Source organism: Theropithecus gelada, chromosome X, assembly GCF_003255815.1.
Source record: "Theropithecus gelada isolate Dixy chromosome X, Tgel_1.0, whole genome shotgun sequence".
Classification (NCBI taxonomy): Eukaryota; Metazoa; Chordata; class Mammalia; order Primates; family Cercopithecidae; genus Theropithecus; species Theropithecus gelada.
Genome location: NC_037689.1, coordinates 81,902,404 through 81,928,607, shown reverse-complemented (window position 1 = coordinate 81,928,607; position 26,204 = coordinate 81,902,404). Strand labels below are relative to the sequence as shown.

Sequence of the window (26,204 nt, the reverse complement as noted above, 5' to 3'; positions counted from 1 at the left end):
AACTGGGAGACCATGGCCAAGTTACATAACCTCTCTGAGCCTCAGCTTCTTCATCTATAAACTGGGGATAATGATACCAACCCGGTGGAATTAGCATGAAGACTAGCGTTATTGTATGTAACTTGCCTACCATGTTCCTGGTACATAGTCAGTGTCCAACAAATGGTGGCTGTTACTACAAATTCTCATAGCAGTAGTAGTTATAATAATAATAATGACATGACAGTAGTGATTGTTTGTGTTTATGAGAAAACGTTTGGGGATTTGGAACATCCAAACGTTTTCCTCACATCTGTAGGTTATCCTCAGCCTCTTATGTTGCAAAGCTTAAAAGTGACTGATGCGAACAGTGCAACCAGACTCTTAGCTTTGCAGTTTGGGCATACTCCAGAGTCACTGCTGGAGCCAAACGTCACACCATGCTGTCCTTAGTTCGGAAGCCTCTACTCTCATCTCCGGATGGATGAATGCTGAGGTCTGTGATGGTTTCATGAGCCTGGGGTGAAAGTATGGGGAAAATGCAAGGTAATCCCACATGACACTTCAGCTCTAAGAGGAATAATCAAAGCTGGAAAGTATTTGGCAGCCATCTGGACCATTCAAGGGCACCGTGTGACTCACTGTGGGGTGACGGGCAAGGACCCAATTTCCCCAGCATCCTCATCCATGGAAGGGAAGAACCAAGGAATTCTGACCAAGCTGTTGGCAAATGCTTCTTGGCAAAAAGTTGGTGCTTCTGTCTCAAAACAGCTGGTGGGAGATCCCTTGCTGTAGCACTCATGTCCTGTGTTTATTTCCTCCAGGTCACAGCAACAGCCCAGCAGGCAGTGTGGCCCACTCTACCACCTCTGACATCAGGCCCAGTCACTCAATTCTGGAAGGAGTTCATGGAAGAGTTGCAGTTGGTCAGGATGCTCGGTTCCCAAGTCTCACCTCGCCAGTACTGAGAACTCCTTCCAGTGAGCCAGACGAACCTCACCAGGCGCGGAGTGGCCCAAACCCTCCTGGCATGGAGAGCATGGGAATGGTGTACAGTGTCCCCAGTTCTTGCAATGGACCTACAGAATCAACCTTCTCCACTTCCTGGAAGGGAGATGCTTTTACCTACATGACTCCAAGTGCCACCAGCCAGAGCAATCAAGTCAATGAAAATGGGAAAAATCCTTCCTGTGGGAATTCTTGGGTCTCTCTAGACAAAGTCCCACCTCTGGTTCCTAAGGAGGCTGCTCCCCTCCTTGTTGCTCGTGATAACCCAGCAGGATGCAGTGGGTCAGCTGGCTACCCTGAGCACCTTATTCAGCGAAGGCACATGCCCGAAAGACCCTCCAAGATTGGCCTTCTGACCAGTGGGACCACAAGGCTGGAGACAGGCCCCGGCGGGGCCAGCAGATTCCGGGAGCGGTCACTGTCTGTGCCCACAGACTCAGGCACCACAGATGTGGACTATGATGAGGAGCAGAAGGCCAATGAGGCCTGTGCCCTGCCTTTTGCCAGTACAAGCTCTGAGGGCAGTAACAGTGCTGACAACATCGCCTCCCTTAGTGCCCAGCAAGAGGCCCAGCACAGAAGGCAGAGGTCCAAGAGTATCTCACTTAGGAAGGCCAAAAAGAAGCCTTCCCCACCCACGCGCAGTGTCTCACTGGTCAAAGATGAGCCAGGCCTCTTGCCTGAAGGTGGGTCAGCACTACCCAAGGACCAGAGGCCCAAGAGCCTTTGCCTCTCCTTGGAACACCAAGGACATCACTCGTCCCACCCAGATGCTCAGGGTCACCCAGCTGTTCCAAACCACAAAGATCCAGAAGGTACACAATTCTCCCACCACTGGTATCTTACTGACTGGAAGTCTGGTGACACCTACCAATCCCTGTCCAGCTCCAGCACTGCCACTGGCACCACAGTCATTGAGTGCACCCAAGTTCAGGGCAGCTCAGAGTCTCTTGCCTCACCTTCCACCTCCAGAGCCACTACACCTTCCCAACTCTCCATTGAAGTGGAGGCCAGGGAGATATCCTCCCCGGGAAGGCCCCCTGGACTGATGTCACCCTCCAGTGGCTACTCCAGCCAGTCAGAAACACCAACACCTACTGTTTCCATGTCCCTGACCCTGGGCCACTTACCACCTCCAAGCAGCAGTGTCCGAGTACGTCCAGTGGTACCTGAGAGGAAGTCATCACTACCCCCAACGTCACCAATGGAGAAATTTCCCAAGTCACGGCTATCATTTGACCTACCACTGACCTCTTCACCCAACCTGGATCTGTCTGGGATGAGTATCTCCATCCGAAGCAAAACCAAGGTGAGTCGGCACCACTCAGAGACAAATTTTGGTGTCAAGCTGGCCCAAAAAACTAATCCCAACCAGCCAATCATGCCTATGGTTACTCAGTCCGACCTACGTTCTGTTCGCCTGAGGTCGGTCAGCAAGTCTGAGCCGGAAGATGACATTGAGAGCCCTGACTGTGCCGAGGAATCCAGAGCAGAAGAAGTCTTCACCTTGCCAGAGAGAAAGACAAAACCTCCCGTAGCTGAGAAGCCTCCGGTGGCCCGGAGGCCTCCAAGCTTGGTCCACAAGCCACCATCTGTTCCTGAGGAGTATGCGCTAACTTCACCAACCTTGGCTATGCCCCCCAGGAGCTCAATTCAACATGCGAGACCACTCCCTCAAGACAGCTACACGGTAGTGCGGAAACCAAAGTCCTCCAGCTTCCCAGATGGCAGAAGCCCAGGGGAGTCAACAGCACCCTCATCTCTTGTTTTCACGCCTTTTGCCAGTTCCTCTGGTGCTTTCTTCTCAGGAACACAGCAGCCTCCCCAGGGAAGTGTGGAGGACGAGGGCCCCAAGTTGAGGGCCCTGCCTGAAAGAATTAGCCTCCAGAGCCAGGAAGAAGCTGAGAAAAAGAAAGGCAAGATTCCACCTCCCGTACCAAAAAAACCCAGCGTGCTGTACCTGCCTCTCACTTCTCCCACAGCTCAAATGGAGGCCTATGTGGCAGAACCAAGGCTGCCTCTCAGCCCCATCATCACCCTGGAGGAAGACGCCAAGTGTCCCCCCACCAGCGATGACCTGCAATCACTTGGTCAAAGGGTGACTTCAACTCCTCAGGCTGACAGTGAAAGGGAGGCAAGCCCTCTGGGTTAGTAAACTGTCTGTTGGCTTTTTCCTTCAGTCACAGGAGAGATGAGGGTGAGAATGAAGTGCCAGAGATGGAAGCAGATGCCCCAGAATAATTATCCTGATCCTAAGTCAGTGCGGGCACCTCTTGAGGGTTTGGGTTACTCTAAATAGGAACCACGGGCTGGCCTTACTGCCCTTGAGATCAAGACTAGCCCGAGGCAGATCTCCAAGGCCCAGTTTAGGCCACTCTCCCCTCTAAATCCCTAGTGCTGAGATAATGAAATCAAACTAGGTTCTAGCACCCTAGGACTTCAGCATCCCACGTCCCTAGCCAAGCATGCATCCTATCATGGGAACTACTCCTCCACCTCACTGTACAGTACTTTTCACTGGCTGCACTGAGTTTAATTCCCTCCATGGGACTCAATACCCCACCAGACTGAGTTCATGTGCCATGGCAGGCTTGGAACCATCTGAAACAATGGAATATGTTGCCACCAGCAGCCTCTCTTTGTGCCTTCTGGAGGAAAGGGAGCTCACTTTCTTGGGTGGTTTGAGTTCTTTGGCTCTTCCTGGAACCATAAAACATAATACGTAATGTTTCTCATCCTTTCTTTTTCTGTCTGTCTTTGTTTTAATTGTGGTAAAGTACCCATAACATTTACCATCTTGACCATTTTTAAGTGTGCAGTTCATTCGTGTTAAGCACATTCACATTGTTAAGCAACCAATCTCCCAAACTCCTTTCATCTTGCAAAATTGAAACTCTGTACCCAGTAAACAACAACTCCTCTTTCTCCCTCCCCCCAGATTCCTCCCTCCAACCACCATTCTACTTTCTGGCTCTATGAATTTGACTCTAGACACCTCATATAAGTGGAATCATACAGTATTTGTCTTTTTGTACTGGCTTATTCCACTTAGCTAATGTTGTCAGTGTTCATCCATGTTTCTCATTCTTTTCTGAACCCTTAACACCAAAAATCGAAATCTCATGGCCTTCTATATGCAGATTTGGACTTTCAGTATGAGTCAATCATGACTAAGCCAAGCAAATAAATCAAAGCCCCAGGTAGTTGTAGAAAACGCTTCCTCAGACTCCACAGGCTCCCCTCTGAGATTCAAGTAGGTTCCACTCTAACCCACTGGGTGGGAGTCAGTACTTTAGATCGTTCCCAGCTCCTTCATTTAGAGAAATTATATACAGTGTTTAAAACAAGAGAATGCTCGGGCCACCCGTTATAATAACAAAGGCATGAGAGAATAGGAACCCATGCTGATCTTCACCACTCACTTCACCTTGGGCAAATCTTTAAGCTTCTGAACTTCATGTTCCTCCTCTGCAAAATGGAGATATTAAAAATCTCCACCCTGCTGCCCTCACAGAGTTGCTTTGACCATCAAATGAAATAACATATGAGAATGTACTTTGTCCTATCTATTGTGGTCAAAGTCATTCCTTTTGGTTTTTTATGTCTAGGGAGTTCCGTGGAACCAGGCACCGAAGAAAAAAGTTTAATCAGTGATAAAACAGCCGAATGGATTGCGGAGGATGATGATGACGTGTTTGTGGCTTCACGCACAACTGAAGATTTATTTACTGTGATACACAGGTCTGCACCAGTTTCCTTAATTCTAATTGCAATTGCCTTCCCTTTTGTACTTAAAGAAAAACTGCTATTCCACATTGAAATCCTAATTGTAAAAGAAAAAGAAAAAAATTAAAAGTAAGAAAAAACTGCTACCTCTAAGCAGCCATTAGAATTGCACCTGGAGGCTAAGTTCAGATACCCACATATGTGAGCGCAGTCCAGGGCCTCGCATCTCAAATTCACTGATGTCGTTGGGTAAAGTGGAGGAAGGGAGGGGAGAGGAGGACCAGGTGCCGAGTGAGAGGCCCCTCGTCTCTTAGCAACCACTTGGCCTATTGTGGCTCCATCTGCTCTCTCTTAGCTCTGTCTATAGTCAGAGACATTTAACCCTTCACAGAATTCCTTGTACCAAAAAAATCCCATTAAGAGGTGAAGTGGGGCACCAGGCAGCATATCAAAACAGGAACTTAGGCAAAGAGGAACAAGATGGGGACCAGTTATTGGACAGGATTACAAGGCAGGGTTTCAGTGACAAGAAAACTGGGAAGAGTCTTATTAATGGAGCTAGACCACCAGTCCAGAACAGGATCAGTCCCCAGGCTGTCCTGATTCAGAGTCACTGAGCTACTAGCCTTGACTCCTGAAATTCATCCTTGGTCCCAGAACCTGGGCAGGACTGAGGCTACAGGCACAGGACAAGTGACTCCAGCTGGGGGCATTGAAAGGAATGTGGGGATGGGAGGGCCCAACAAGGGTCTCTGAGGATTTAGAGGTGAGAGAGAGAGAAAGCAGATCAATACAGCTGCTTAAAGGGCTGCCGCCTAGATTATGTCACAGGCATGGGGGCCTGTGAAGCACTGGTAAATGTCTGCTGCATGAACTCACTCAAACCAAACTTTCTCTTATCTAGGTCCAAAAGGAAGCTGCTCGGCTGGAAGGAACCTGGTGAGGCCTTTGTGGGTGGCAGAACAAGTTCCCACTCACCAATAAAGAACACAGCTGAGTCTCCAATCAGTGAGTCTACCGCCACCACAGGGTCAGGCAGCAGTGCCAACCTAGATGCTGGCAGAAATGACGATTTCAAGGCCTTGCTACAGAAGAAGGGAAGTAAGGCAACTCCAAGGTCTCGTCCCTCAGCAGCTGAACTGCTGAAGACCACTAACCCACTGGCTCGGAGAATTATTGCACAATTTTCAAAAGACTATGAAACCACCGATAACCCCAGTACCTAAGCCCTGGGCTCAACAAGCAGGATTTACTTACTAAACTTGACTAGAGAAGGGGGAAGAGAAAGGGTCTTTAAACAGAACCGTGGGAATAACAACAGAGCCTACATTTCTTTTACATGAACTCACATTCTGGACAGCAGGAGAGAGGCTACTTCATCTAGAGCTAAAATCATCTGGCACTTAATCATCTTCAGACATTTTTATGTTTTCATACTTATAGGCTTGTCATGACTGACTACCGAGTTTCTTCTTATTTTCCCCAGTGGTGTGCACTAACTAAGAAGAAATTTTCAGATGCCAGGGCACATGTGCCACTTTTTCAATTCAATAACCCGGCTGCTTCATCCCTGGCTCCTGTCACTGAGGAGTGCAGTGTGAGAGCAGATTGGAGGCTGCCAAACCTGGGGGGCATAGGATGCCATTGCTCATTATTCACTTTCCTAGGGAGGCTCTGATGGCCCTGTGTGCAAACACAGAAAGACTCTGATGCCTCCTCAACCACAGTTTAGCTTTCCTCTGCACTTGCGAGAGGTTTGCAGGGTGCACTTATTTCGGCATGGGGTTGATTGGATGGCTTTTGTGGTGCAGAATATGACTGTGACTCCATCCTGAAACTTAATGCCTTTTTCAGTTTGATTGTCTACACGGAGATCAGGGTGATAAGTTTCAATAAACATATAGACATCCCCCGCCCCCCTCGCAACTCCCATTAGCTAGAAAAGACCAGGACTGGGTTGCTTTGAATGAACCAAGTTTGACCAACAAACCAGACAGCCATTTGTTCACTCAGATCTAGCCGAGGTAGCTCACAAGTGCACCTTGAGATCCTCCATATGTCTGTCAACAGCGATAGCCAGGATCTGTGCCCAGCTCATGCTGCATTCTAAAAACTCTCATTTCATTTGCATATAACATTCATTACAGGAAGTAATTAACTGAAGGAACAGCGTCATCAAAGGCTCAAGGAGAATAGAAAGTAAGTGCATCTTGCCCCCCACCAGTCAATTCAGATTGTGGTTTCTGGTGGTTTAGTTTTGTTTAAAGGAAGTCCGACTCTGTTCCAAAAACCAAGAACATATAAACTAAAAGGATCTATCCAAAATCTAAAAGGCAGTCTTGCCAGTTGCTATGGCCCAAAATGCACACACACCACACACACACACACAAAAGGGCTACTTTTTGCCATTTAGGTTCTGTGTTTAACCAGCTTTCAATTAACCTTGCTGGGGGAGAGCATAAGAACCTGGGTAAATAGCATACTGAAAGAGCTTCAGAGTAATCATTGCGACCCCTCCCTGCCCCCACCTCCCACAAAGCTTATAGGCACTAACTATTCTTGTCAGCTCAATTTTCTAAGCAGAGCAAGAGCAGTGATTCATTTGATTTTTGTATGCCTGATTTCTGGGAGGTTGGGGAGGAAGACAAAGCATTGAGCAAAGAAAACCTGCTGACCAATGATGGAAAGTTAATTGTCTACTGTCTTCGAGAGGCAAAAAGAACAGTGGAATGAAATTGTAGCCTGCTTCACAAAGAGAGTTCCCCAGCCCCTTCCTACTTCACTCCCCACCCAATAGATTCAATGGTCAACCTCCTGGAGGATGCAGTAAGAGTTCCAGAGACAAGCAGTTCTCAACTTTGATAGGTTATATTGCCCAATGAGAAGCCACCTCTTAGCTCAACTGCCCACACTCCAGCTGGACAGAGCAGCTGAAAAACCACACTAAGTACTGAGAAAACTTGGGCCTCTCACAAGAGAAGCCCTAGGCCTAGGCCCTTTGTTGTTATAGTTCTGAATCTGAGACTTCTGGAAACAGGCCAGGCCCACCAACTCCCTTGCAACCAGCACTTCGACACTTAAAATAATAAACAGCAAGGCCCAGTTGCTTTTGAAAGTACTAGAACTACTTGGTGTGAAGGTCTTAACCAAATTCGAAATTTCAGGGATTTTGCCTGAAACAAAATCAATTCATCCCTGGCCTCAGTTTATATATGAATGCCACCTTTGTCTGCTCCAGACTTAGAATTCCAAAAAACAAACATTTTCCTCTGTAGTAACTGAAGGAGCGTTTATGCTTTTGCTTAGCAAAAGTGAAAGGACACCAGGGTCTGCTCCTTGGGAACCATTATGACTGGTTGAACGTTAAAGCTGAGTATGGGACTCACATAGTAGAGGCCTTGTTACTTCTGTTGACTTTCCTGGAAGTTTCTTGTTTACTACTTCTAACGGGTTTTGCCTCTCCCCTCACCTTGCTACCTCTGGAGGTTTTCCCAAAAGATTCTGAAGCTGAATGCTCAGACACCTTTATGTTTGTCAATTACCTTTAGTCTTGCTTTCCTCTACAATACTCTATATGCCTGGAATTCTTAGAATATCTTCTACGTCATCACTGTGGCCCACCCAGTGGTGTTCCCATTAGCACAAGAGGATTTGGGGCAGAAATCATATGGTCAGAGAGGACATTTAAGACTGGAAGTATTCATTTAATTTTTCAAATTAATTTTTTGTAAAGATGGGAGTCTTGCTATGTTGCCCATGCTGGTCTTGAACTCCTGGGCTCAAGCGATCCTCTTGCCTTGGCCTCCCAAAGTGCTGGGATTAAAGGGGTAAGCCACCGTGCCTGGCCTCATTTAATATTTTGCAACAGGTAAACATAGTCCCAAATAAACAACCAAACTGTAAAACTTCTACTAATAACTAATTAACAGAACACCAAGCATATTCCCCACTCCTAACACTCAACCTCTCTCCTACCTTTGATTATCATAACACCACTCTCTGTCCCACCCAGGCACTTACCACAATGTTTGTTGCCTTCTGCACTTGCTCTGCTGAGACTGGAGAAGAGAGGCTGAAAGCCCCTCTCAGAAAGGCTTACAGAGAATCCAGCACTACTTCGATTACTAGTACAAATAATAATGATAATGATTTTTGAAGGTGGAATAGAGAAGAGATTTGAGTGAAATTAAGTTGGCCCTAGGAGGTCAGCTTCCATTTCAAGTTGTCCCTATCCTCTTTTTTCCTCCCCATTCCAATCAGTAGCAACAGATGGCTCTGCTAGCCTGACTTTGATCTAGTCACCATCCCCAGGGGAGGAGGTTAACTGTTAACCAAGGATGCTTTGCATTTGGTGGGTAGTCAGTACCTGTTTTTGAGGATAGTTATTAATAGTACAATAGCAAGCTTTGCTGGTATCTCCTCTCCTCATCCTGCACTACTTGGCCTGCCTCAGCTCCTGACTGGGCCTCCCCCACCGGCCCCAACTTATCCCTCAGTCCCAAATCCCATGAACTGCATCCCTAGCACAACTCACCCATAAAGGAAGGGAGACAACAGGAAGCAAAATAAATAATTTTAGCTTAATGAACACAAACTGACCAGTTGATCTGGATAAATTACCTTGAACGTGCAGACAGAGGAGATCCTACCAGGCTCTCCTAACGAGCATTGCACCTGACATCCAGTGTAACTATCTGGACAACACAGACCCGATTGCAGTCTCTCTGTACCTGTCTGAGCAGATCTGTCCATGCACCTGCCCTCTTCCTCATCAATGAACAAGTTGGGAAAAAGATGAGTTCACGCTCAGTGCTCTGTTCCTCACTCATTCCGCCTTTCATTATCAAGTCTGTGACACAATGGTGAGCTTTCGCTTTAATATGATTTGCTAGGGCCAGGACTAGGGTGAGGTGAGTGAGGCGCCTAGGGCGCAAAATTCAAAGAGGTGCCCACTCTCAGGGCCATGCAAGTGCCTTACCCTCGTCCCAGCCCTGTGATTTGCACTCTTTAAAGTAATATCAGTTTATCTTCTTCCTATGAACAAGTATAGTCCTTCTGATTTGGGGTGAGGGGTTAACTCCCCATCTGTTGTTGCACCAAATATTTTATTGCTACCTGTTTTTCCATTGCTGTAAGTCTTTGTGTGCCTATACATTAAAGAATCTTTAGTAGTGTTAATGTCGGAAAACATAGTTGATTTCTAAGTAATATGCTCCAGGTGGCAATTTAACACCCATTTCAGCAGGGATGCTCCCAGGGCCAGCCCTTCAACAAAAGAGTGACTGAGTTGGAGGTCTGTCACCAGGATCCTCCCTCTCCTCTTTCTGCTCCATTCTCCCAAACCTCGCTTCCCAGCACCAACTCTCCTCAGTGCCTCCTACTTCCTTCTCCTCCTCTCTAAGAAAAACATGCTCTCAGGAAAGGGATAAATTCATTTACTTTGAGATTATAAGGCTTAATGCTACCTCTTTTGAGGGTAGCATTTTAACAAGGGAAAAGCCTTAAGCCAAAGGAATGAAGTTCTACTTGCAGAATGTTAGGCATCAACTAGTGGTAGAAGTGTATTTTTCACCATGGAAAGGCCAAATTCCCTGATGCCTAACTCCAGAGTATAGAAAATATCTTAATTGCCTGGAATCATTTGAGTTACTAGTGGATGGTCAATTAAATTGTCCTGATACCCAATGCTATTCAATATGGTTACTACCAAGGGACTCTCAGAAATGGCTACTAAAAGCCACTGAGAAGGTCTAGATCATTCATATTGTACATTGACATTTTTACATAAATGAAATTAATACTACTTACCATTTGAGTAAAGAACACAAGGATTTAAAGAGTCTGTGAAAATATGTCCTGTTTGTGAAAGGTGAAACTGTCCAATCCATGTCCCGTCAATGTCAGTTGTCCAGTATTGGTGGTGATTATTAAACTTATTGGAGGTACAACTTTACCTCCAATAAGCTTACCTTTACAAGCTTCTGCTTTCCCTGCTTCATCTCTGTTATGGGCTATCAGTCCAGCTTGGTGTGAAAATGAGACTATATCTATACCAGAGCCCCCAGTCCTCTCAAAGCCTTTGCATGTATTTCAGCTACAAGTGACAAGGATATTAGGGATTTAAAAGGACAAGAGAGTGGGAAAGAGGTATAAGGAAGTGCCTTTGTCAAAATGCAGCAAAAAGTATAATGATATAAACATAATATGAAATAAGCAAAGTTTTAGAATACTTTGAAACAGATTTATAGAGGAATACATAGTAAATAGTTATAGACACACATTTGGGGCATTTTTAATAAGATTAGCAAGAAGACATTTGCATGAGTAATGAGCCATGTGAAACGGGCATTATACTTTTGTTCAGTAAAGCCCAAAATCTAGGCCAATCGTTCTCAAAGTGCAGTTCCAGGAGCAGCAACAGCAGCGTCCCTGGAGAGAGAGAGAGAGAGAGAGAGAGTGTGGGGGGGGGGGGGTGTGTGTGCGCGCGCATTCCAGTGATGTTACTCCTTCAAGCCCCTGAATCACTATAGCCACCACTCTCCAACTGATTCCAACCTTTACCATTATTTTGGCTCTCATCATAATGACCAGTCTCTGGCCAAGAGGTGTATATTGTTATTTTGGTCAGGCATATGTTTGTTTGGTTTTAAGAAATTATCAGATTGAGAAGTCTCATGTTTTATGGGACTCTGGTGCATATGCTCAAAAAAAAAAAAAAAAAAAGAGAACTTATCATATTGGATCAACAAATTGCTCAACCTACAAAATCTTTGATTTGACTTAGCCAGCACATCTGGCCTGCTTTGGGTTTAAACAAAAAAAAAAAAGAGTTTTTAAACTCACAAATGGAAAAAAAAAGGGAAAGGTGTTAGGTTTGTTTGGTATTGCCAGCTCTTAAATACCTGTCTTCACCATGGCTCTGGCAGAAGTAGATTTGATTTTAAGATTTTTGCCTAAATAGTGGAATTTGATAGCAACGAACTCCAAAACAAAATCTGAACTGGAACAACTAGTTAACCCCTCTCAGCCTCTTTGTAATGCCAAGCTTTATAGACATTTATTCCTTAGGTGGTCTTGAGCTTTTTCTAACATCCAATTTTATAAAACGTTATGCATGCAAACGCAGCATTGTGCTCATTGTACAAGTCACCTCAAATTCGTTCCTTCCCCCATGTGTATCATGGCGAAGAAGTATCAATATATGTGTGTTCTGAGGTCTTCTGATGAATTGTCAATTACAAACTTTTTCATTCATTTTTAAATGAGATATATTTACCCCGGCTAGTGGTTAAAATTTTATTCTTTTTATTATATTTCATTGCTACTTTTTTCTACTGACTCCAAAGCTTACTTTGGGGAATACTTCTTATTTCTAGATTGTTGTATTTATCTTATTTCTATATTTATCTGCAGTCTTGGAATGTTAGAGCTGAAAGGGACCAACCTCTCTCATTTCACTCATGAGGAAGCTGAGGCCCAGAAAGTTCAAATAACTTATATACAAGGTCACACAGTGAGTCAGCTGTGGGGCCCAGCCTCAATTCCAGGTCTCCTGCCCTTGGGTCCAGTGTGGTTTCATTTAAAGCACTACAATTTATAGAAGACCCACAGCTGGCTTCTACTTTTATGACACATGAATTTCCCAGGTATTACAATGAACTAATATATGTGCTTTAAGGGAAAGTATTCAAGAGTTCTTTAATTCATTAATCCAAAGACAAATTGGATTTTCAGGTTAGAAACATTAGTTTCCCTCCAAATTCGATATGTGTACCCTACTTAGTACAATGGATGTTTTCCCTAAAAGTTGTGTGAAAAATGAATTTTTTATATATCAAGTATCATTTTTTCATAGGTAAACTTCCTATATAAAGGAACCTTCTGGTGACTTCTTTTTGAAAAACTGAGATTCCTCTTGTCATTTTCCCATAGTGTCTCTACTTTTTTTAGTGCAAACTTTTGTATTTGGTGTTTATTTAAAAGTAGTACAACCCAACCAATATTAGCTTTCCCAGAATCTACTTTAGCCTTCCCTTCTTTTTTTTTCTTTTTTTTTTTTTTTTTTTTTTTTTGAGACGGAGTCTTGCTCAGTCACCCAGTCTGGAGTGCGGTGGCGTGATCTCGGCTCACTGCAAGCTCCGCCTCCCGGGTTCACGCCATTCTCCTGCCTCAGCCTCCACGCCCGGCTAATTTTTTTGTATTTTTAGTAGAGAAGGTGTTTCACCGTCTCGATCTCCTGACCTCGTGATCCGCCCGTCTCGGCCTCCCAAAGTGCTGGGATTACAGGCGTGAGCCACCGTAGCCTTCCCTTCTTAATCTTTATGAGAAATTTTCAGACTATTAAATGCTCATGAGATATTTAGTTGTGTTCTAGAAATTTCACCTGGCTTGATATTCTAGCAATCCCTGGGCTCAAATTCCAGCTCCATCTTACCAAACAATAACAGAATTCGCTAATCAGTACAAAGCTCCCCATGCAGTCTCTTTTCCAGAACATTCTTTGCCTAATGTTCCTTAGTGTTGCTGTCTCTTTAGTTGGGGCCTCCTTCCTTAGTACATGCATACCTTACTATTCTGTGGAATTGCAAGCTGTGCATCTTTTAGAAGCACACTAGTCAAACTGATTGGCATTTCCGTTTATTTTCCATTATTCCCTTGTTTCTCCTGGACCTCCTCTGGTTTCTCTTTTCGAGGATGCTCAGAGGCTTCTCACCAGAAATTGGTGAGATTTCCCCCATCATCTAGATAGGAGATTGACAAATTCTGTAAAGGTTAAGACAGTGACTATTTTAGGCTTTGTGGGCTACATGTGTTCTCTGTAGCACATTCTTCCTTGTTGTTGCTGTTTGTTCATTCGTTCATTTTGCAACCTTTGGATAATGTAAACCACTTTTTTTTTTTTTTTTTTTAGATGGAGTCTCCCTCAGCCAGGCTGGAGGGCAATGGTGCAATCTTGGCTCATTACAACCTCTGCCTCCCGGGTTCAGGCGATTCTCCTGCCTCAGCTTCCCAGGTAGCTGGGACTACAGGCGCGTGCCACCATGCCCAGCTTTTTTTTTTTTTTTTTTTTTTTTTGTATTTTTAGTAGAGACGGAGTTTCACCATATTGGCCAGGATGTTCTTGATCTCCTAACTTTGTGATCCGCCTGCCTCAGCCTCCCAAAGTGCTGGAATTACAGGCGTGAGCTACCACGCCCTGCCAATGTAAACCTTTCTTAGCTCATGGGCTATGCAAAGCCTTAGGCTGACCCCTGATCCAGACTGTCTTCTGGGACAAGCATTTCTGTGAACTGCCCCATTTGATAACTGAGTTGTGCAGTAGCTGATGTGGTTTATTGCCTTCCCATCTACTGCATTGTCAGACCAGTCTGACTGCACAGGGGCAAGTGGAGGGGGGCTGCATATGCCAACCATTACTCTTCAATCGAGTGTCCTTTATGAGCTCTCTCTCTCTCTCTCTCTCTCTCACTGACTACCTCAGTGTAGAAACCCTCATTTTTTTCCCCAGACCTATCCTTGTTACCCAATGTGCCTCTGCTTCCCTCGGTTTAGGGTAAACTGGAAGGAGAGAATTTCTGAGTTCTCTTACTTATTTTGTTCCATAACTTCTCCCCCAAATATGTGGTTGGGGACCCCCACCCTGGTCCACCCTGTCCTGCCTTATACTAGTATCATGAGTTTAGGGCTATCGTTGGAAAGTCTGCCAGCCCAGGCCGTAGGATTCCAGTTCAGCCTACGATTTCCTAGGGAAATCACCAGGTTCCAAAGGCTGGTTTTTAAACCTGGAATATCCATGTATCCATTTCCTAATGCAGTTTTGACCTGTTCTGGACAGAGCACTCAGCCCTAGCGACAAAACCAATGAGGTGCAGAAGATATTCTGTGCCCACAGTTTTTCCCTGCCTTCTGGACCCTCGGCCCCTGGGATGGGCTCCTTGGGATTGCCCATGCAACAACACAGCCACGAGACATTCAGCACACCACCTCCTCCTGTGTTTTGAACCTCTAAATGGATTCTGTCCTAAAGCTTCTTCACGTCTCTCTCCATCCTGTTCCCATCTCCAACTCTCATGCTTCTTGGGAGTCTGAAGCTCAGATTCACATTTTCACATTTTCTCATATAAACGTTGTGGTTATAGAATGGATGACATGTATGTGTCTGTGTGAGTTTGGGTTCTCAACCTGGACTGTGAGGGCTAATAAATTCCCAAATCACACCATACATGTGCACATGCACGCGTGCGCACACACACACACACACACACACACACACACAGTCCAGCACCCTCATCGGTTCTCTGGCTTAGGTCCAGATCTGATGAGACTGGTCAAGAAAGGGATGGTGGTGGCTCCTGAAGCATTTGCCCTTTCTTGCCTCTTGAAACTTTCTTTCCACTGGCAATTCAAAACAGGCCGACATACAGAGGGCTAGCACTCTAATTTGATGTTGACTCAGTCATTCAGACCTAGCTCTCAGGCTGCAGCTTTTCCTAGCGCAGCAAATTGCTTCTTAAAATCTTTAGCTTGATTTCTGTCATTTGAGCCCAGGGATCTACCCACTTACTGAAATCTAAATTTTTGAAAATCAGTGATGCAAATAATTTTCAGGATTTCCCTATTTAAAAGCATCCATGAAACAGTTCCTTTATGCCTTCTGTTTAGGATTTCCAGAATTAGGAAGGGAAACCAGGCTTGTGCCTTGGATCCAAAAGCAGCAAAAATACTACATTTGCCAAAAGCAAACTGAGGAATCAGCATTGGCCAGTCCTAGTATGCAGTCAGGAGGTGGACTTTTGTTAAGTTAGCCCTTACCATTTAGTACTTACTGAGTGCCAACAATGCACTTAGAAAAATAAGGGAGACAAGAATTTACAGACCAATACCGTAAACTGGAAGGTACAGGTAAGACACATCTCCTAGAGCTGAGAATGTGTCCCTAACATTTCAAGAAGCAGCAGAAAGTAGGAGAGATCACGATCCCAGTCATTTTAGGATTCCAACACAAAATGGAAGGGAGCCCTCTGTGGAGTGACATTACAAAGGGTTTTTCTTGTCTTTCTCTAAAATTAAAAAAAAAAAAAAAAAGGCATTCCTTACTGGCTTGCTACCAGCAATTGAACTGTATTCTTTATATAGCTAGAGCTGTTTGTGTCTTCTTAAAATAAACTTTTTCTGTTAAAATCATTTTCTGTTTCACCCTCTGGTTTTCATTGTAGCAATGATACCTTTATTCAGACACTCCGCCCAGTTTGTGAGCATGTTTAACCATCCACACGAGTATGGGGCCCACACACATTGGATTTGATGCTCACGAACCTGAGAGCTCAAAACAGCTATGTGGCACAGAATGTCTTGCAGAAACCTGGCCCACTGAGCCATGGGCCTAAAGGCAGGTAACCCATGTTCTGGGACTTCATTTCTGGGATTCGAGTCCAGCCGTTCCTGGAGTCAACAAGGGGGAGTGGGCAGCCATCACCAGGCCCCTGAGGGGAGGAGGCAGCCTTAGCAACTGTCCCCAGGGCAAAAACTCCCTCTCTGTTCTCTAGCTTAATAAAGTCACCCAGCAAGGCAGACCAGAGTGAGTCTGGGCTGGGAGCAAAAAATCCCAGACCAAATGTGGTCCAGATCATTTCCATCCCTCAAGAAGGGTATGGTCCCACCATGCAGATGGTGACAGCCATATTTGAGAGTCAAATCTCATCAAAAGAAGAAAGGAACTTTGTTATCTATTCCCAACTGTCCCAGGCCTCTAAGGCTGAGGCCCTTGTAGCCAGCATCCCTGTCTCCCCAGGCCCCTGACACCACCGGGCTGCTCTTCCAAAAGATAGACCAGAACTGGAAATAGCCAGAAAACCTACAAGGGAAGGGAGAGGGGCCAGGGCCACCCTCAGACAATAGTGTGTGTTTAAGTTGGAGATAAAGGTCAGAAAAGGAAGCTAGCTTGAGGTGGGCCTCATGGCAAGCAGTGCCTTGGTAGAACCCTGCAGTTCAGGGTCTGGTGTTCACTCCAGCAGGTTCAGAACTCCTTTGTACCTGTCTTAGTTCATTTTCTGTTGCTATAACAGAATACCATAGACTGAGTAATTAATAAAGAAAAGAAATTCACTTGTTTCTTACAGTTCTGGAGGCTGAAAAGTCCAAGGACATGTTTCTGGCATCTGGAGAGGGCCTTCTTACTGAGTCATAACAGAGTGTGGGACATCACATGGCAAGAGAGCAAGAGCATGCCATCCTAGGTCTCTCTTCCTCCTATAAAGCCACCAGTTCATCATGCCCGCCCCCCCACCACCACCACCACCGATGACCAACACACAAATTTTGAAGGACACATTCAAACCACAGCAGTGCCACACCACCATACGCTGATGAAACTTTTAAGGGTTTACTCACACTAACCAAACTCACAAGACAGGTCCTGGTATGTTAATTAACAGAAGAGAGAATATACCTCTCAAACAAAGGTCATAAACAGGAGGGCTGCGGGCTGAATTGAATTCACATACATTGTCTAGAGTACACAGTGCTGTTTGTCAATTTTTAAAAATTTAGGGGGCCGGGCGCGGTGGCTTATGCCTGTAATCCCAGCACTTTGTGAGGCCAAGGCAGTTGGATCACCTGAGGTCAGGAGTTCGAGACCAGCCTGACCAACAAGATGAAACCCCATCTCTACTAAAAATATAAAACTTAGCCGGGTGTGGTGGCAGGCACCTGTAGTCCCAGCTACTCGGGAGGCTGAGAGAGGAGAATTGCTTGAACCCGGGAGGCGGAGGTTGCAGTGAGCTGAGATCACACCACAGCACTCCAGCCTGGGCAACAGAGCAAGACTCTGTCTCAAAAAAAAAAAAAAAAAAAAATTTAAATGGAGCACAGTCTCTCCAATTTACCTCCCACCACTCCCTGTTGCGTCAAACCTAACCAGCTTCATTCCCTTATAGTATCTGTCAGGTCCCTGAAGGCATATGAGTTTTTGACCCTTACATTAAGTTGTCATCACAGGTTGAAGTCCCCAGGAAGCACACTCTTAGATGGAGTTTACTGTGTAGGATGTTTACTAGGGAATGCCCAGGGATCAACACCTGTGGAAGAGAAAGGAAGGAAACAAGATTAGACAGGAGGCAGCTGGGCAAAGTGGCTCACACCTGTAATCAATCCCAGCACTTTGGGAGGCCGAGGCAGGCGGATCACCTGAGGTCAGGAGTTCAAGACCAGCCTGGACAACATGGCGAAACCCCATCTCTACTAAAAATACAAAAATTAGCCAGATGTGGTGGTGTGCACCTGTAGTCCCAGCTACTCGAGAGGCTGAGGTATGAGAACTGAACCTGGGAGGCAGAGGTTGCAGTAAACCAAGATTGCACCACTGTACTCCAGCCTGGGTGACTCAGCAAGACTCCATCTCAAAAAAAAAAAAAAACAGGAGGAGAAAAGAGCAGCAATGCAGGTGTTAAAAAGCTTCTGCTCACTCAGTGGCTGGCTCTGGCATTCACATGACCTGTCCGTTGTCCTACATTGGGCCAAAGGGCAGGCCTTCATATCCCCGCTTCAATAAGTCACTGGCTCTGGGCCACGCCATGAAGGGCTTGACCTTGGGTGAGATGTCTGTCTCAAGCTGAGGCAATCCCTGAAGGAACTGATGGCTGAAGAAGGCTCTTGGCTGACAGCACTTTTAGCAGCTGGAAGTAAATCCTTCCTTGAAGGGGGATCTCGGTGACACAGTTCTGTGTCCATCACAGGTGTCTTTCTCCCATGAATAGTGCAGGCAAAACACTTACAAATCTTTATTCTGATTCCACCCCCACCTTTCTTTTTTTGAGGCAGGGTCTTGCTCTGTTACCCAAACTGGAATGCGGTGGCACAATCACGGCTCACTGCAACCTCGAACTTCTGGGCTCAAGCAATCCTCTCTCTTCAGCTTCCTGAATAGCTGGGACCATAGGCATGCACCACTACACCTGGCTAATTTTTAAATTGTTTTGTAGAGACAGTCTTGCTCTATTGCACAGGCTGGTCTCAAACTCCTCGGCCCAAGTGATCCTCCTGCCTCAGCCTCCCAACGTGCTAAGATTACAGGCGTAAGCCACCACGCCCATCCCAATTCCCTCCCCCACTCCTTACTTAAGACCAATTACACTTCATTTTATTAGGTTTATAACTTTCTTCAATGTCACCATCTTAGGACACATGCCAGTAGACTTTAAATAGACTTCAGTGTTTCATAAGCCTCATTAGTGCCCATTAATAAACTCTCTCCAAGGACATGTTGTGTCACATATGCAAATGGCTAAATCAATCCATCATAAAATACCATGAATAAAATGTCGCTACCATCTATCAGGCATCCACAATGGGCCAGGCATTGTGTGCTCCTCCATCCATTTGTTTTATGCTTCCATTCAACAAATGTCTAATGAGCTCCTACAACATGCTGGGTGGCGCATTAGGATCTGAGGGTAGAGTAGTGACTGAGGGAGGCACAATGCCTGCCCTTATGGAGTTTACCATCCAGTGGAGCCACTGCTGAGACCAATTCATACAGCATCCCTGGGAACCAGGACCAATGGACCTCATGTTTCTGTTATCTAAAGGTCACGACCCTGGCTATGAACTCCTCTGGTCAGCACTTACTTCATACTCTGCTCTGCTACCTAATCTTCCCTGCTCCTCTTCCTCCCACCGTTTTCAACTGTGGCTTCCTGGAACCCCAATTCCAGGGTGTCTTAGTCCATTTTGTGTTGATAGAATATATGAGACTGGGTAATTTATAAAGAAAGGAAGTTTCTTTAGCTCACGGTTCTGCAGGCTGAGAAATTCAAGGAAATGGCCTTGGCTTCTAGCAAGGGCTTTTGTGCTGTGTCACAACATGATGAAGAAGGTCCAGGGGGAAGTGGATATGTGCAAAGAAGAGAAAACCTGAGGGGCATCCCGGCTTTATAACAACACACTGTCACAAGAACGGATTCATTCCTGAGAGAACTCATCCAGTCTCACCAGAGTGAGAACTTGCTACCACCAGATCAGCACCAAGCCCTTCATGATGGAGCTGCTCCCATGACTCAAACACCTCCCACTAGCCCCACCTCCCAACATTTGGGGATCAAATTTCAACATGAGTTTTGGTGCAGACAAACAAACTACATCTAAATCATAATATTTCAACCCTGGGCTCCCCAAAACTAGTGTCCTTCTCACATACAACCTACAATCATTCTATCCCAATAGCCCCAAAAGTCTTAACTTGTTCCAGCACCAACATAAAAGTCCAGTCTCATCTGAGACTCAAGGCAAGTTCCTAACAGCTATAAGTCTGTAAAATAAAAAATCAAGTTATTGGCCAGGCACGGTGGCTCACGCCTGTAATCCCAGCATTTTGGGAGGCCGAGGCAGATGGATCACGAGGCCAGGAGATCAAGACCATCCTGGCTAACATGGTGAAACCCCGTCTCTACTAAAAATACAAAACAAAATTAGCCTGGTGTAGTGGTGGGCGCTTGTAGTCCCAGCTACTCAGGAGGCTGAGGTAGCAGAATGGCATAAACCCAGGAGGCGGAGCTCGCAGTGAGCCAAGATTGCACCACTGCACTCCAGCCTGGGCAACAGAGCAAGACTCCATCTCAACAACAACAAAAAAATCAAGTTATTTACCTCCAAGATACAATGGTTGTACAAGCATTGGGCAAACACACCCATTCCAAAAGAGAGAAATCGGACCCAAAAAGGGGGGTAACAGGCCCATACAAGTTCAAAATCTAGCAGGGCAGATATTAAATCTTAAAGCTCCAAACTAATCTTTTACTCCATGTACCACTTCCGATGTACACTGGTGCAAGGAGTGGGCTCCCAAGGCCTCAAGCAGCCCTGCCCCATGGCTTTGCTGAATACTACCCATGTGGCTGCTCTCACAGATTGGAGTTGAATGCCTGTGACTTTTCCAGGCTGAGGTTGCACACTGCCAGTGGGTCTATAATTCTGGGGTCCCCATGGCAGCCCTACTCCCATAGGTCCACTAGGCATTGCCTCATGAGCACTTTCTGTGGAGGTTCTGCCCCTGCAGCAGGCTTTTGCTTGGGCACCCAGGCTTTCCGATACATCCTCTGAAATCTAGGTGAAAGCTGCCAAGTCTCCATGGCTCTTGCATTCTGGGCTCTCACAGACTTAATACAACATGGAAGCCACCAAGGCTTATGGGTGGCACTCTCTGAAGTGATGGCCCAAGCAGTACCTGGGGCCACTGAGCTTCAGCCAGACTCAGAAACAATGTAGCAGGGATCTGAGGAGCAGTGTCCTGAGGTGGAGCAGGGGCAGCAGTGCTCAGGCCTTACCCCAGAAACCATTCTGTCCTCCTAGGCCTCCAGGCATATGATGGGAAAAGCAGCCTTGAAGATTTCTGAAATGCCTTCAGGGTCTTTTTCCCCATTGTCTTGACTTTAGCACCTGGCTCCTTTTGGTTTCCTGTCCTGAAAATGCTCTTTTCTTCTATGCCATTTGGCCAGGCTATGCATTTTCCAAATTTTTCTGCTGTGTTTCCCTTTTCTCCAGAAATTCACCATAAGCAGTTGGAAGTAACCATGCAGCAGCCTGAACATTTTGCTGCTTAGAAATTTCTTCCACCAGGTATTCTATTAAATTCCATCTTAGATGGAGCAGGGATCTCCTGCCCCTGCCAGTTCAATTCTGTAGTAAGCCTTCCACAGAGCCTTTGGGCATAGATGTAGTTCATCCAAGTTCTTTGTTAATTTAAGACAAGGATGGCCTTTACTCCAGTTTCCAATACGTTGTTCCTCATTTCCATCTGGAACCTCACCAGAATGGCCTTTACTGTCCATATTTCCATCAGCATTCTGGTTGGGACCATTTAACCAATCTCTGAAGGGTTCCAGACCTTCCATAGTGGTCTTGTCTAATAAGCCCTCACCAGAATCTTGTTTTTTCTAGCCTGCTCTTCCAAATTCTTCCAACCTCTGCCCATTACCCATTTCCAAAGCTGCTTCCACATTTTCAGGCATTTCTTATCACTAACACTTTACTTCTCAGTATCAATTTCCTGTCTTAGTCTGTTTTGTGTTGCTATAAAAGAATACTTGAGTTTTTCCGTCCACTCCCCCTCTCCCACCAGCACCACTTCAGCTGCACTGAGCTTGCTCCGAGCTCTGGGCTCCTGCTAATCTAGCACCGCCATTGTCTCCCTTCAGCCGCCATCATGATTATCTGCTGGGACCTCATCAACGACAATGAGATGTTCTCCGACAGCTACAAGATCCGGGAGATCACAGACGGGCTGTGCCTGGAGGTGGAGGGGAAGATAGTCAGTAGGACAGAAGGTTACATTTTTGACTTGCTCATTGGTGGAAATGCCTCCGCTGAAGGCCCTGGGGGCAAAGGTACCGAAAGCACAGTAATCACTGGTGTCAATATTGTCATGAATCATCACCCGCCAGAAACAAGCTTCACAAAAGAAGCCTACAATAAGTGCATCAAAGATTACATGAAATCAATCAAAGGCAAACTGGAAGAACAAAGACCAAAAAGAGTAAAACCTTTTATGACAGGGGCTGCAGAACAAATCAAGCACATCCTTGCTAATTTCAAAAACTACGAGAAAACATGAATCCAGATGGTTGCTCTGCGGACTACCATGAGGATGGTGTGACTCAATATATGATTTTCTTTAAGGATGGCTTAGAAATTGAAAAATGTTAACAAATTTGGCAATTACTTTGGATCTATCACCTGTCATCATAACTGGCTTCTGTTTGTCATCCACACAACACCAGGACTTAAGACAAATGGGACTGATGTCATCTTGAGCTCTTCATTATTTTGACTGATTTATTTGGAGTGGAGGCATTGTTTTTAAGAAAAACATGTCATGTAGGTTGTCTAAAAATAAAATGCATTTAAACTAAAAAAAAACAAAAAACAAAAAAAACCTGAGACTGGGTAATTTAGAAAGACAATAGATTTCTTTATCTTGTGGTTCTGTAGGCTGAGAAGTTCAAGGGCATGGCCCTGGTTTCTGGCAAGGGCTTTTGTGCTGTGTCACAACATAGTGGAAAAGGTCAAAGAGAAAGTGGACATGTGCAAAGAGGGGAAAACCTGAGTGGCATCCCGGCTTTATAACAACCCACTGTCGCAGGAACTGATCCATTCCTGAGAGAACTAATCCAGTCTTGTGAGATGGAAAATTCACTCACTCCTGCAAGACTGGCACCAAGCCTTTCATGAAGGATCCACCCCCATGACCCAGACACCTCCCACTAGGACCCACCTTCCAACATTTGGAGATCAAATTTCAACATGAGTTTTGATGGAGACAAATAAACCACATCCAAACCATAGCACAGGGATTGCTAAATACCCCAACAACAGAAATAGAAAGCTCCCCTAAACACCTTCCTTAACTGAGACCTAGCTGTCTCTGGAGAACCCCACTTCTCCTGTAGGCCTTTCCTCAGAGATTCTTTCGCTCCTCCAAATACTTCTGCATCTGGAGGTGGAGCGGGCCCCTTCTTTGCTGTCCACTGCACCTTCCAGACCATGACCGCTGTACCTCTCAGGCACTTCCCTTCATTCTATCCTTTTGCCCACCCCCTAGTCTTGCCCAAATCCAAATCACTTCAACATTCATGTGGAAGATCTATTCCACATCCCATGCTTCTTGTTTCTTCGGCCTCCTCACCTCTGTTGGCCTCCCTTTCTGCTCCAGTCACCCACTCTTAGGGCCTCGAGTGGATCTTGCAATGGCCCAGAACTGCTGTACCACTGAAATCTTAACTTCAATCCCCACAACCTCACATCTTTCTAACTTTCCCATCTGATTACTTCATTACACTGTTCAACTTTGTTGAGACTTATATGAGCTCATCACAAAAGAAGAAATCCCAACATCCAATAAACATGGAAAGGTGCTTAACCTCATCTACCATCAGGGAAATGAGGAATGAGGGAGAATGGGGCATGAGGAAGGAGCATGAGAAAACTTTTTGAGGTAATAGATATGTGCATTATCTTGATTGTGGCTCTGGTTTCAAGGATGTTTACTAATCAAATCATCACTTAAAACATATGCAGTTTGTTGCACATCAATTTATATCAATAAAGTTGTAAAATATACACACACATATGGCCCGGTGCAGTGGCTCACACCTGTAATCCCAGAACTTTGGGAGACCAAGGTGGGTGGATCACCTGAGGTCAGGAGTTCGAGACCAGCCTGACCAACATGGAGAAACCCCGTCTCTACTAAAAATACAAAATTAGCCAGGCATGGTGGCGCATGCCTGTAATCCCAGCTACTTGGGAGGCTGAGACAGGAGATTTGCTTGAACCCAGGAGGTGGAGGTTGCAGGGAGCCGAGATCGCACCATTGCACTCCAGCCTGGTAAACAAGAGTGAAACTCCGTCTCAAAAAAAAAAAAGTTATATACACAGACACACACCAACAACATACCATTTCACATATGCCAGACTGGCAAATTTTTAAAAGTCTGATGATAATTAGTGTTGAGGAAGATGTAGAAGAGTAGAGATCCTCATACACTGCTGATAGGGCTATTGATTGGTTCAACAACTTGGGAAAACAATTTGTCATTATCTATTAAAGTTAAAGATACACATCTCCAAGAACCCAGCAATTCCATTCCTAGGTATATATCCTAGAGAACAGTGTACATAGCTTTACTGAAAGATATATAGGCCAGGTGCGGTGACTCACGCCTATAATCACACCACTTTGGGAGGCTGATGTGGGCGGATCACCTGAGGTCATGAGTTTGAGACCAGCCTGGCCAACATGGTGAAACCCCATCTCTACTAAAAATACAAAAAAAAAGAAAAAAGGCTGGGATTACCGGAGTGGTGGCACATGCCTGTACCCAGCATTCAGGAGGCTGAGGCAAGAGAATCGCTTGAACCCAGGAGGCAGAGGTTGCAGTGAGCCGATATTGCACCACTGTACTCCAGCCTGGGCAACAGAACGAGACTCCATCACCAAAAAAAAAGAAAGAAAGAAAGAAAGAGAGAGAGAGAGAGAGAGAGAGAGAGAGAGAGAAAGAAAGAAAGAAAGAAAGAAAGAAAGAAAGAAAGAAAGAAAGAAAGAAAGAAAGAAAGAAAGAAAGAAAGAAAGAAAGAAAGAAAGAAAGAAAGAAGATATATAAAGGTTCAAGGCACCATTGTACATAACAGCCCTAATTGGAAACAACCCAAAAGTCCATCAAGAGCAGAATGAATAAATTGTGGAATGCTATACAGAAATGACAATTAAACTACAGCCACGGCCAGGCTCCAGGCTCCGTGGCTCACGCCTGTAATCCCAGCACTTTGGGAGGCCGAGGCGGGCGGATCACGAGGTCAGGAGTTCAAGACTAGCTTGACCAACAGGGTGAAACGCCGTCTCTACTAAAAATACAAAAATTCCATCCTGGCGAACCCGGTGAAACCCCGTCTCTACTAAAAAAATACAAAAAACTAGCTGGGCGAGGTGGCGGGCGCCTGTAGTCCCAGCTACTCGGGAGGCTGAGGCAGGAGAATGGCGTGAACCCGGGAGGCGGAGCTTGCAGTGAGCTGAGATCCGGCCACTGCACTCCAGCCTGGGTGACAGAGCGACCCCCCGTCACAAAAAAAAAAAAAAAAAAAATACAAAAATTAGCCAGGCATGGTGGCGGGCACCTGTAGTCCCAGCTACTCAGGAGGCTGAGGCAGGAGAATCTCTTGAACCCGGGAGGCAGAGGTTGCAGTGAGCTGACACTGTGCTACCGCACTCCAGCCTAGGTGACAGAGTGAAACTCCGTCTCAAAAAAAAAAAAAAAAAAACCTACAGCACACACAGCATGTATAAATCATGCAAATATGAAGTTGAGTGAAAGAAGACACAAAGGAATACATACAGTGTGATTCCATTTACATAAAGTTCAAAAACAAGCAAAACTAAATTATTGTTTAGGAATGCACATATAGCTGGGTGCAGTGGCTCTGCCAGTAATCCCAGCACTTTGGGAGGCTGGGGCAGGTGGATCACTTGAGCCCAAGAGTTCGAGACCAACCCAGGCAATGTGGCAAGATCTCCATCTCTACCAAAAAAATACATTATTTAATACATTTTAAAAAGTGAATGCACATGTAGATGATAAAACTAAAGAAAAGCAAGGCTGGGCACTGTGGCTCACACTTGTAATCCCAGCGCTTTGGGAGGCCAAAGCAGGAGGATCACTTTGAGGCAGAATAGGGTCTGGAGGCAGGGAACCTAAGGCTGTTTCACGCTGACTTCCTAGAACTAAATTGAAAGGAAAACCCTAACTTTCCACGCCTGGCTACACTCTTTGCAAACCTCCACCTTTTCTGCAGATGGAAAATTGAAAGTACCTCTGATTAGTTGCTTTTTGCAACCAATCAGACGTTTGCATAGGAGTATGACTTTGTAACTTTACTTCAGCCTCTGATTGGTTGCTGTCCACAGCCAATCAGACTGATTGTGGACCAAGTCTTCATTTGCATAG

The 26,204-nt window shown here is 45.5% G+C and overlaps 2 protein-coding genes across 2 annotated transcripts in view; both read left to right on the top strand.

Moving 5' to 3' along the window:
• The window catches only part of NHSL2 (NHS like 2), a 229,838-nt gene extending 223,899 nt beyond the window's left edge, over positions 1-5,939 (top strand). The window contains exons 6-8 of the mRNA XM_025373582.1: positions 804-3,134; positions 4,596-4,728; positions 5,618-5,939. Of these exons, the coding sequence (XP_025229367.1) occupies positions 804-3,134; positions 4,596-4,728; positions 5,618-5,939 (2,786 nt within the window). The remainder of the gene's footprint in view (positions 1-803; positions 3,135-4,595; positions 4,729-5,617) is intronic.
• A 611-nt stretch (positions 5,940-6,550) lies between these two features.
• LOC112615699 (TPT1-like protein) lies at positions 6,551-22,639 on the top strand. The gene is made up of 2 exons (XM_025372548.1): positions 6,551-6,912; positions 21,903-22,639. Exon 2 carries the CDS (start codon positions 21,911-21,913, stop codon positions 22,316-22,318), a length of 408 nt encoding a protein of 135 aa, XP_025228333.1. The 5' UTR covers positions 6,551-6,912; positions 21,903-21,910; the 3' UTR covers positions 22,319-22,639.
• The last annotated feature ends 3,565 nt before the right edge of the window (positions 22,640-26,204 follow it).

Bases quoted from the DNA above. Each gene is read 5' to 3' on its own strand.
- LOC112615699 (XM_025372548.1), top strand. From the start codon at position 21,911: ATGATTATCTGCTGGGACCTCATCAACGACAATGAGATGTTCTCCGAC.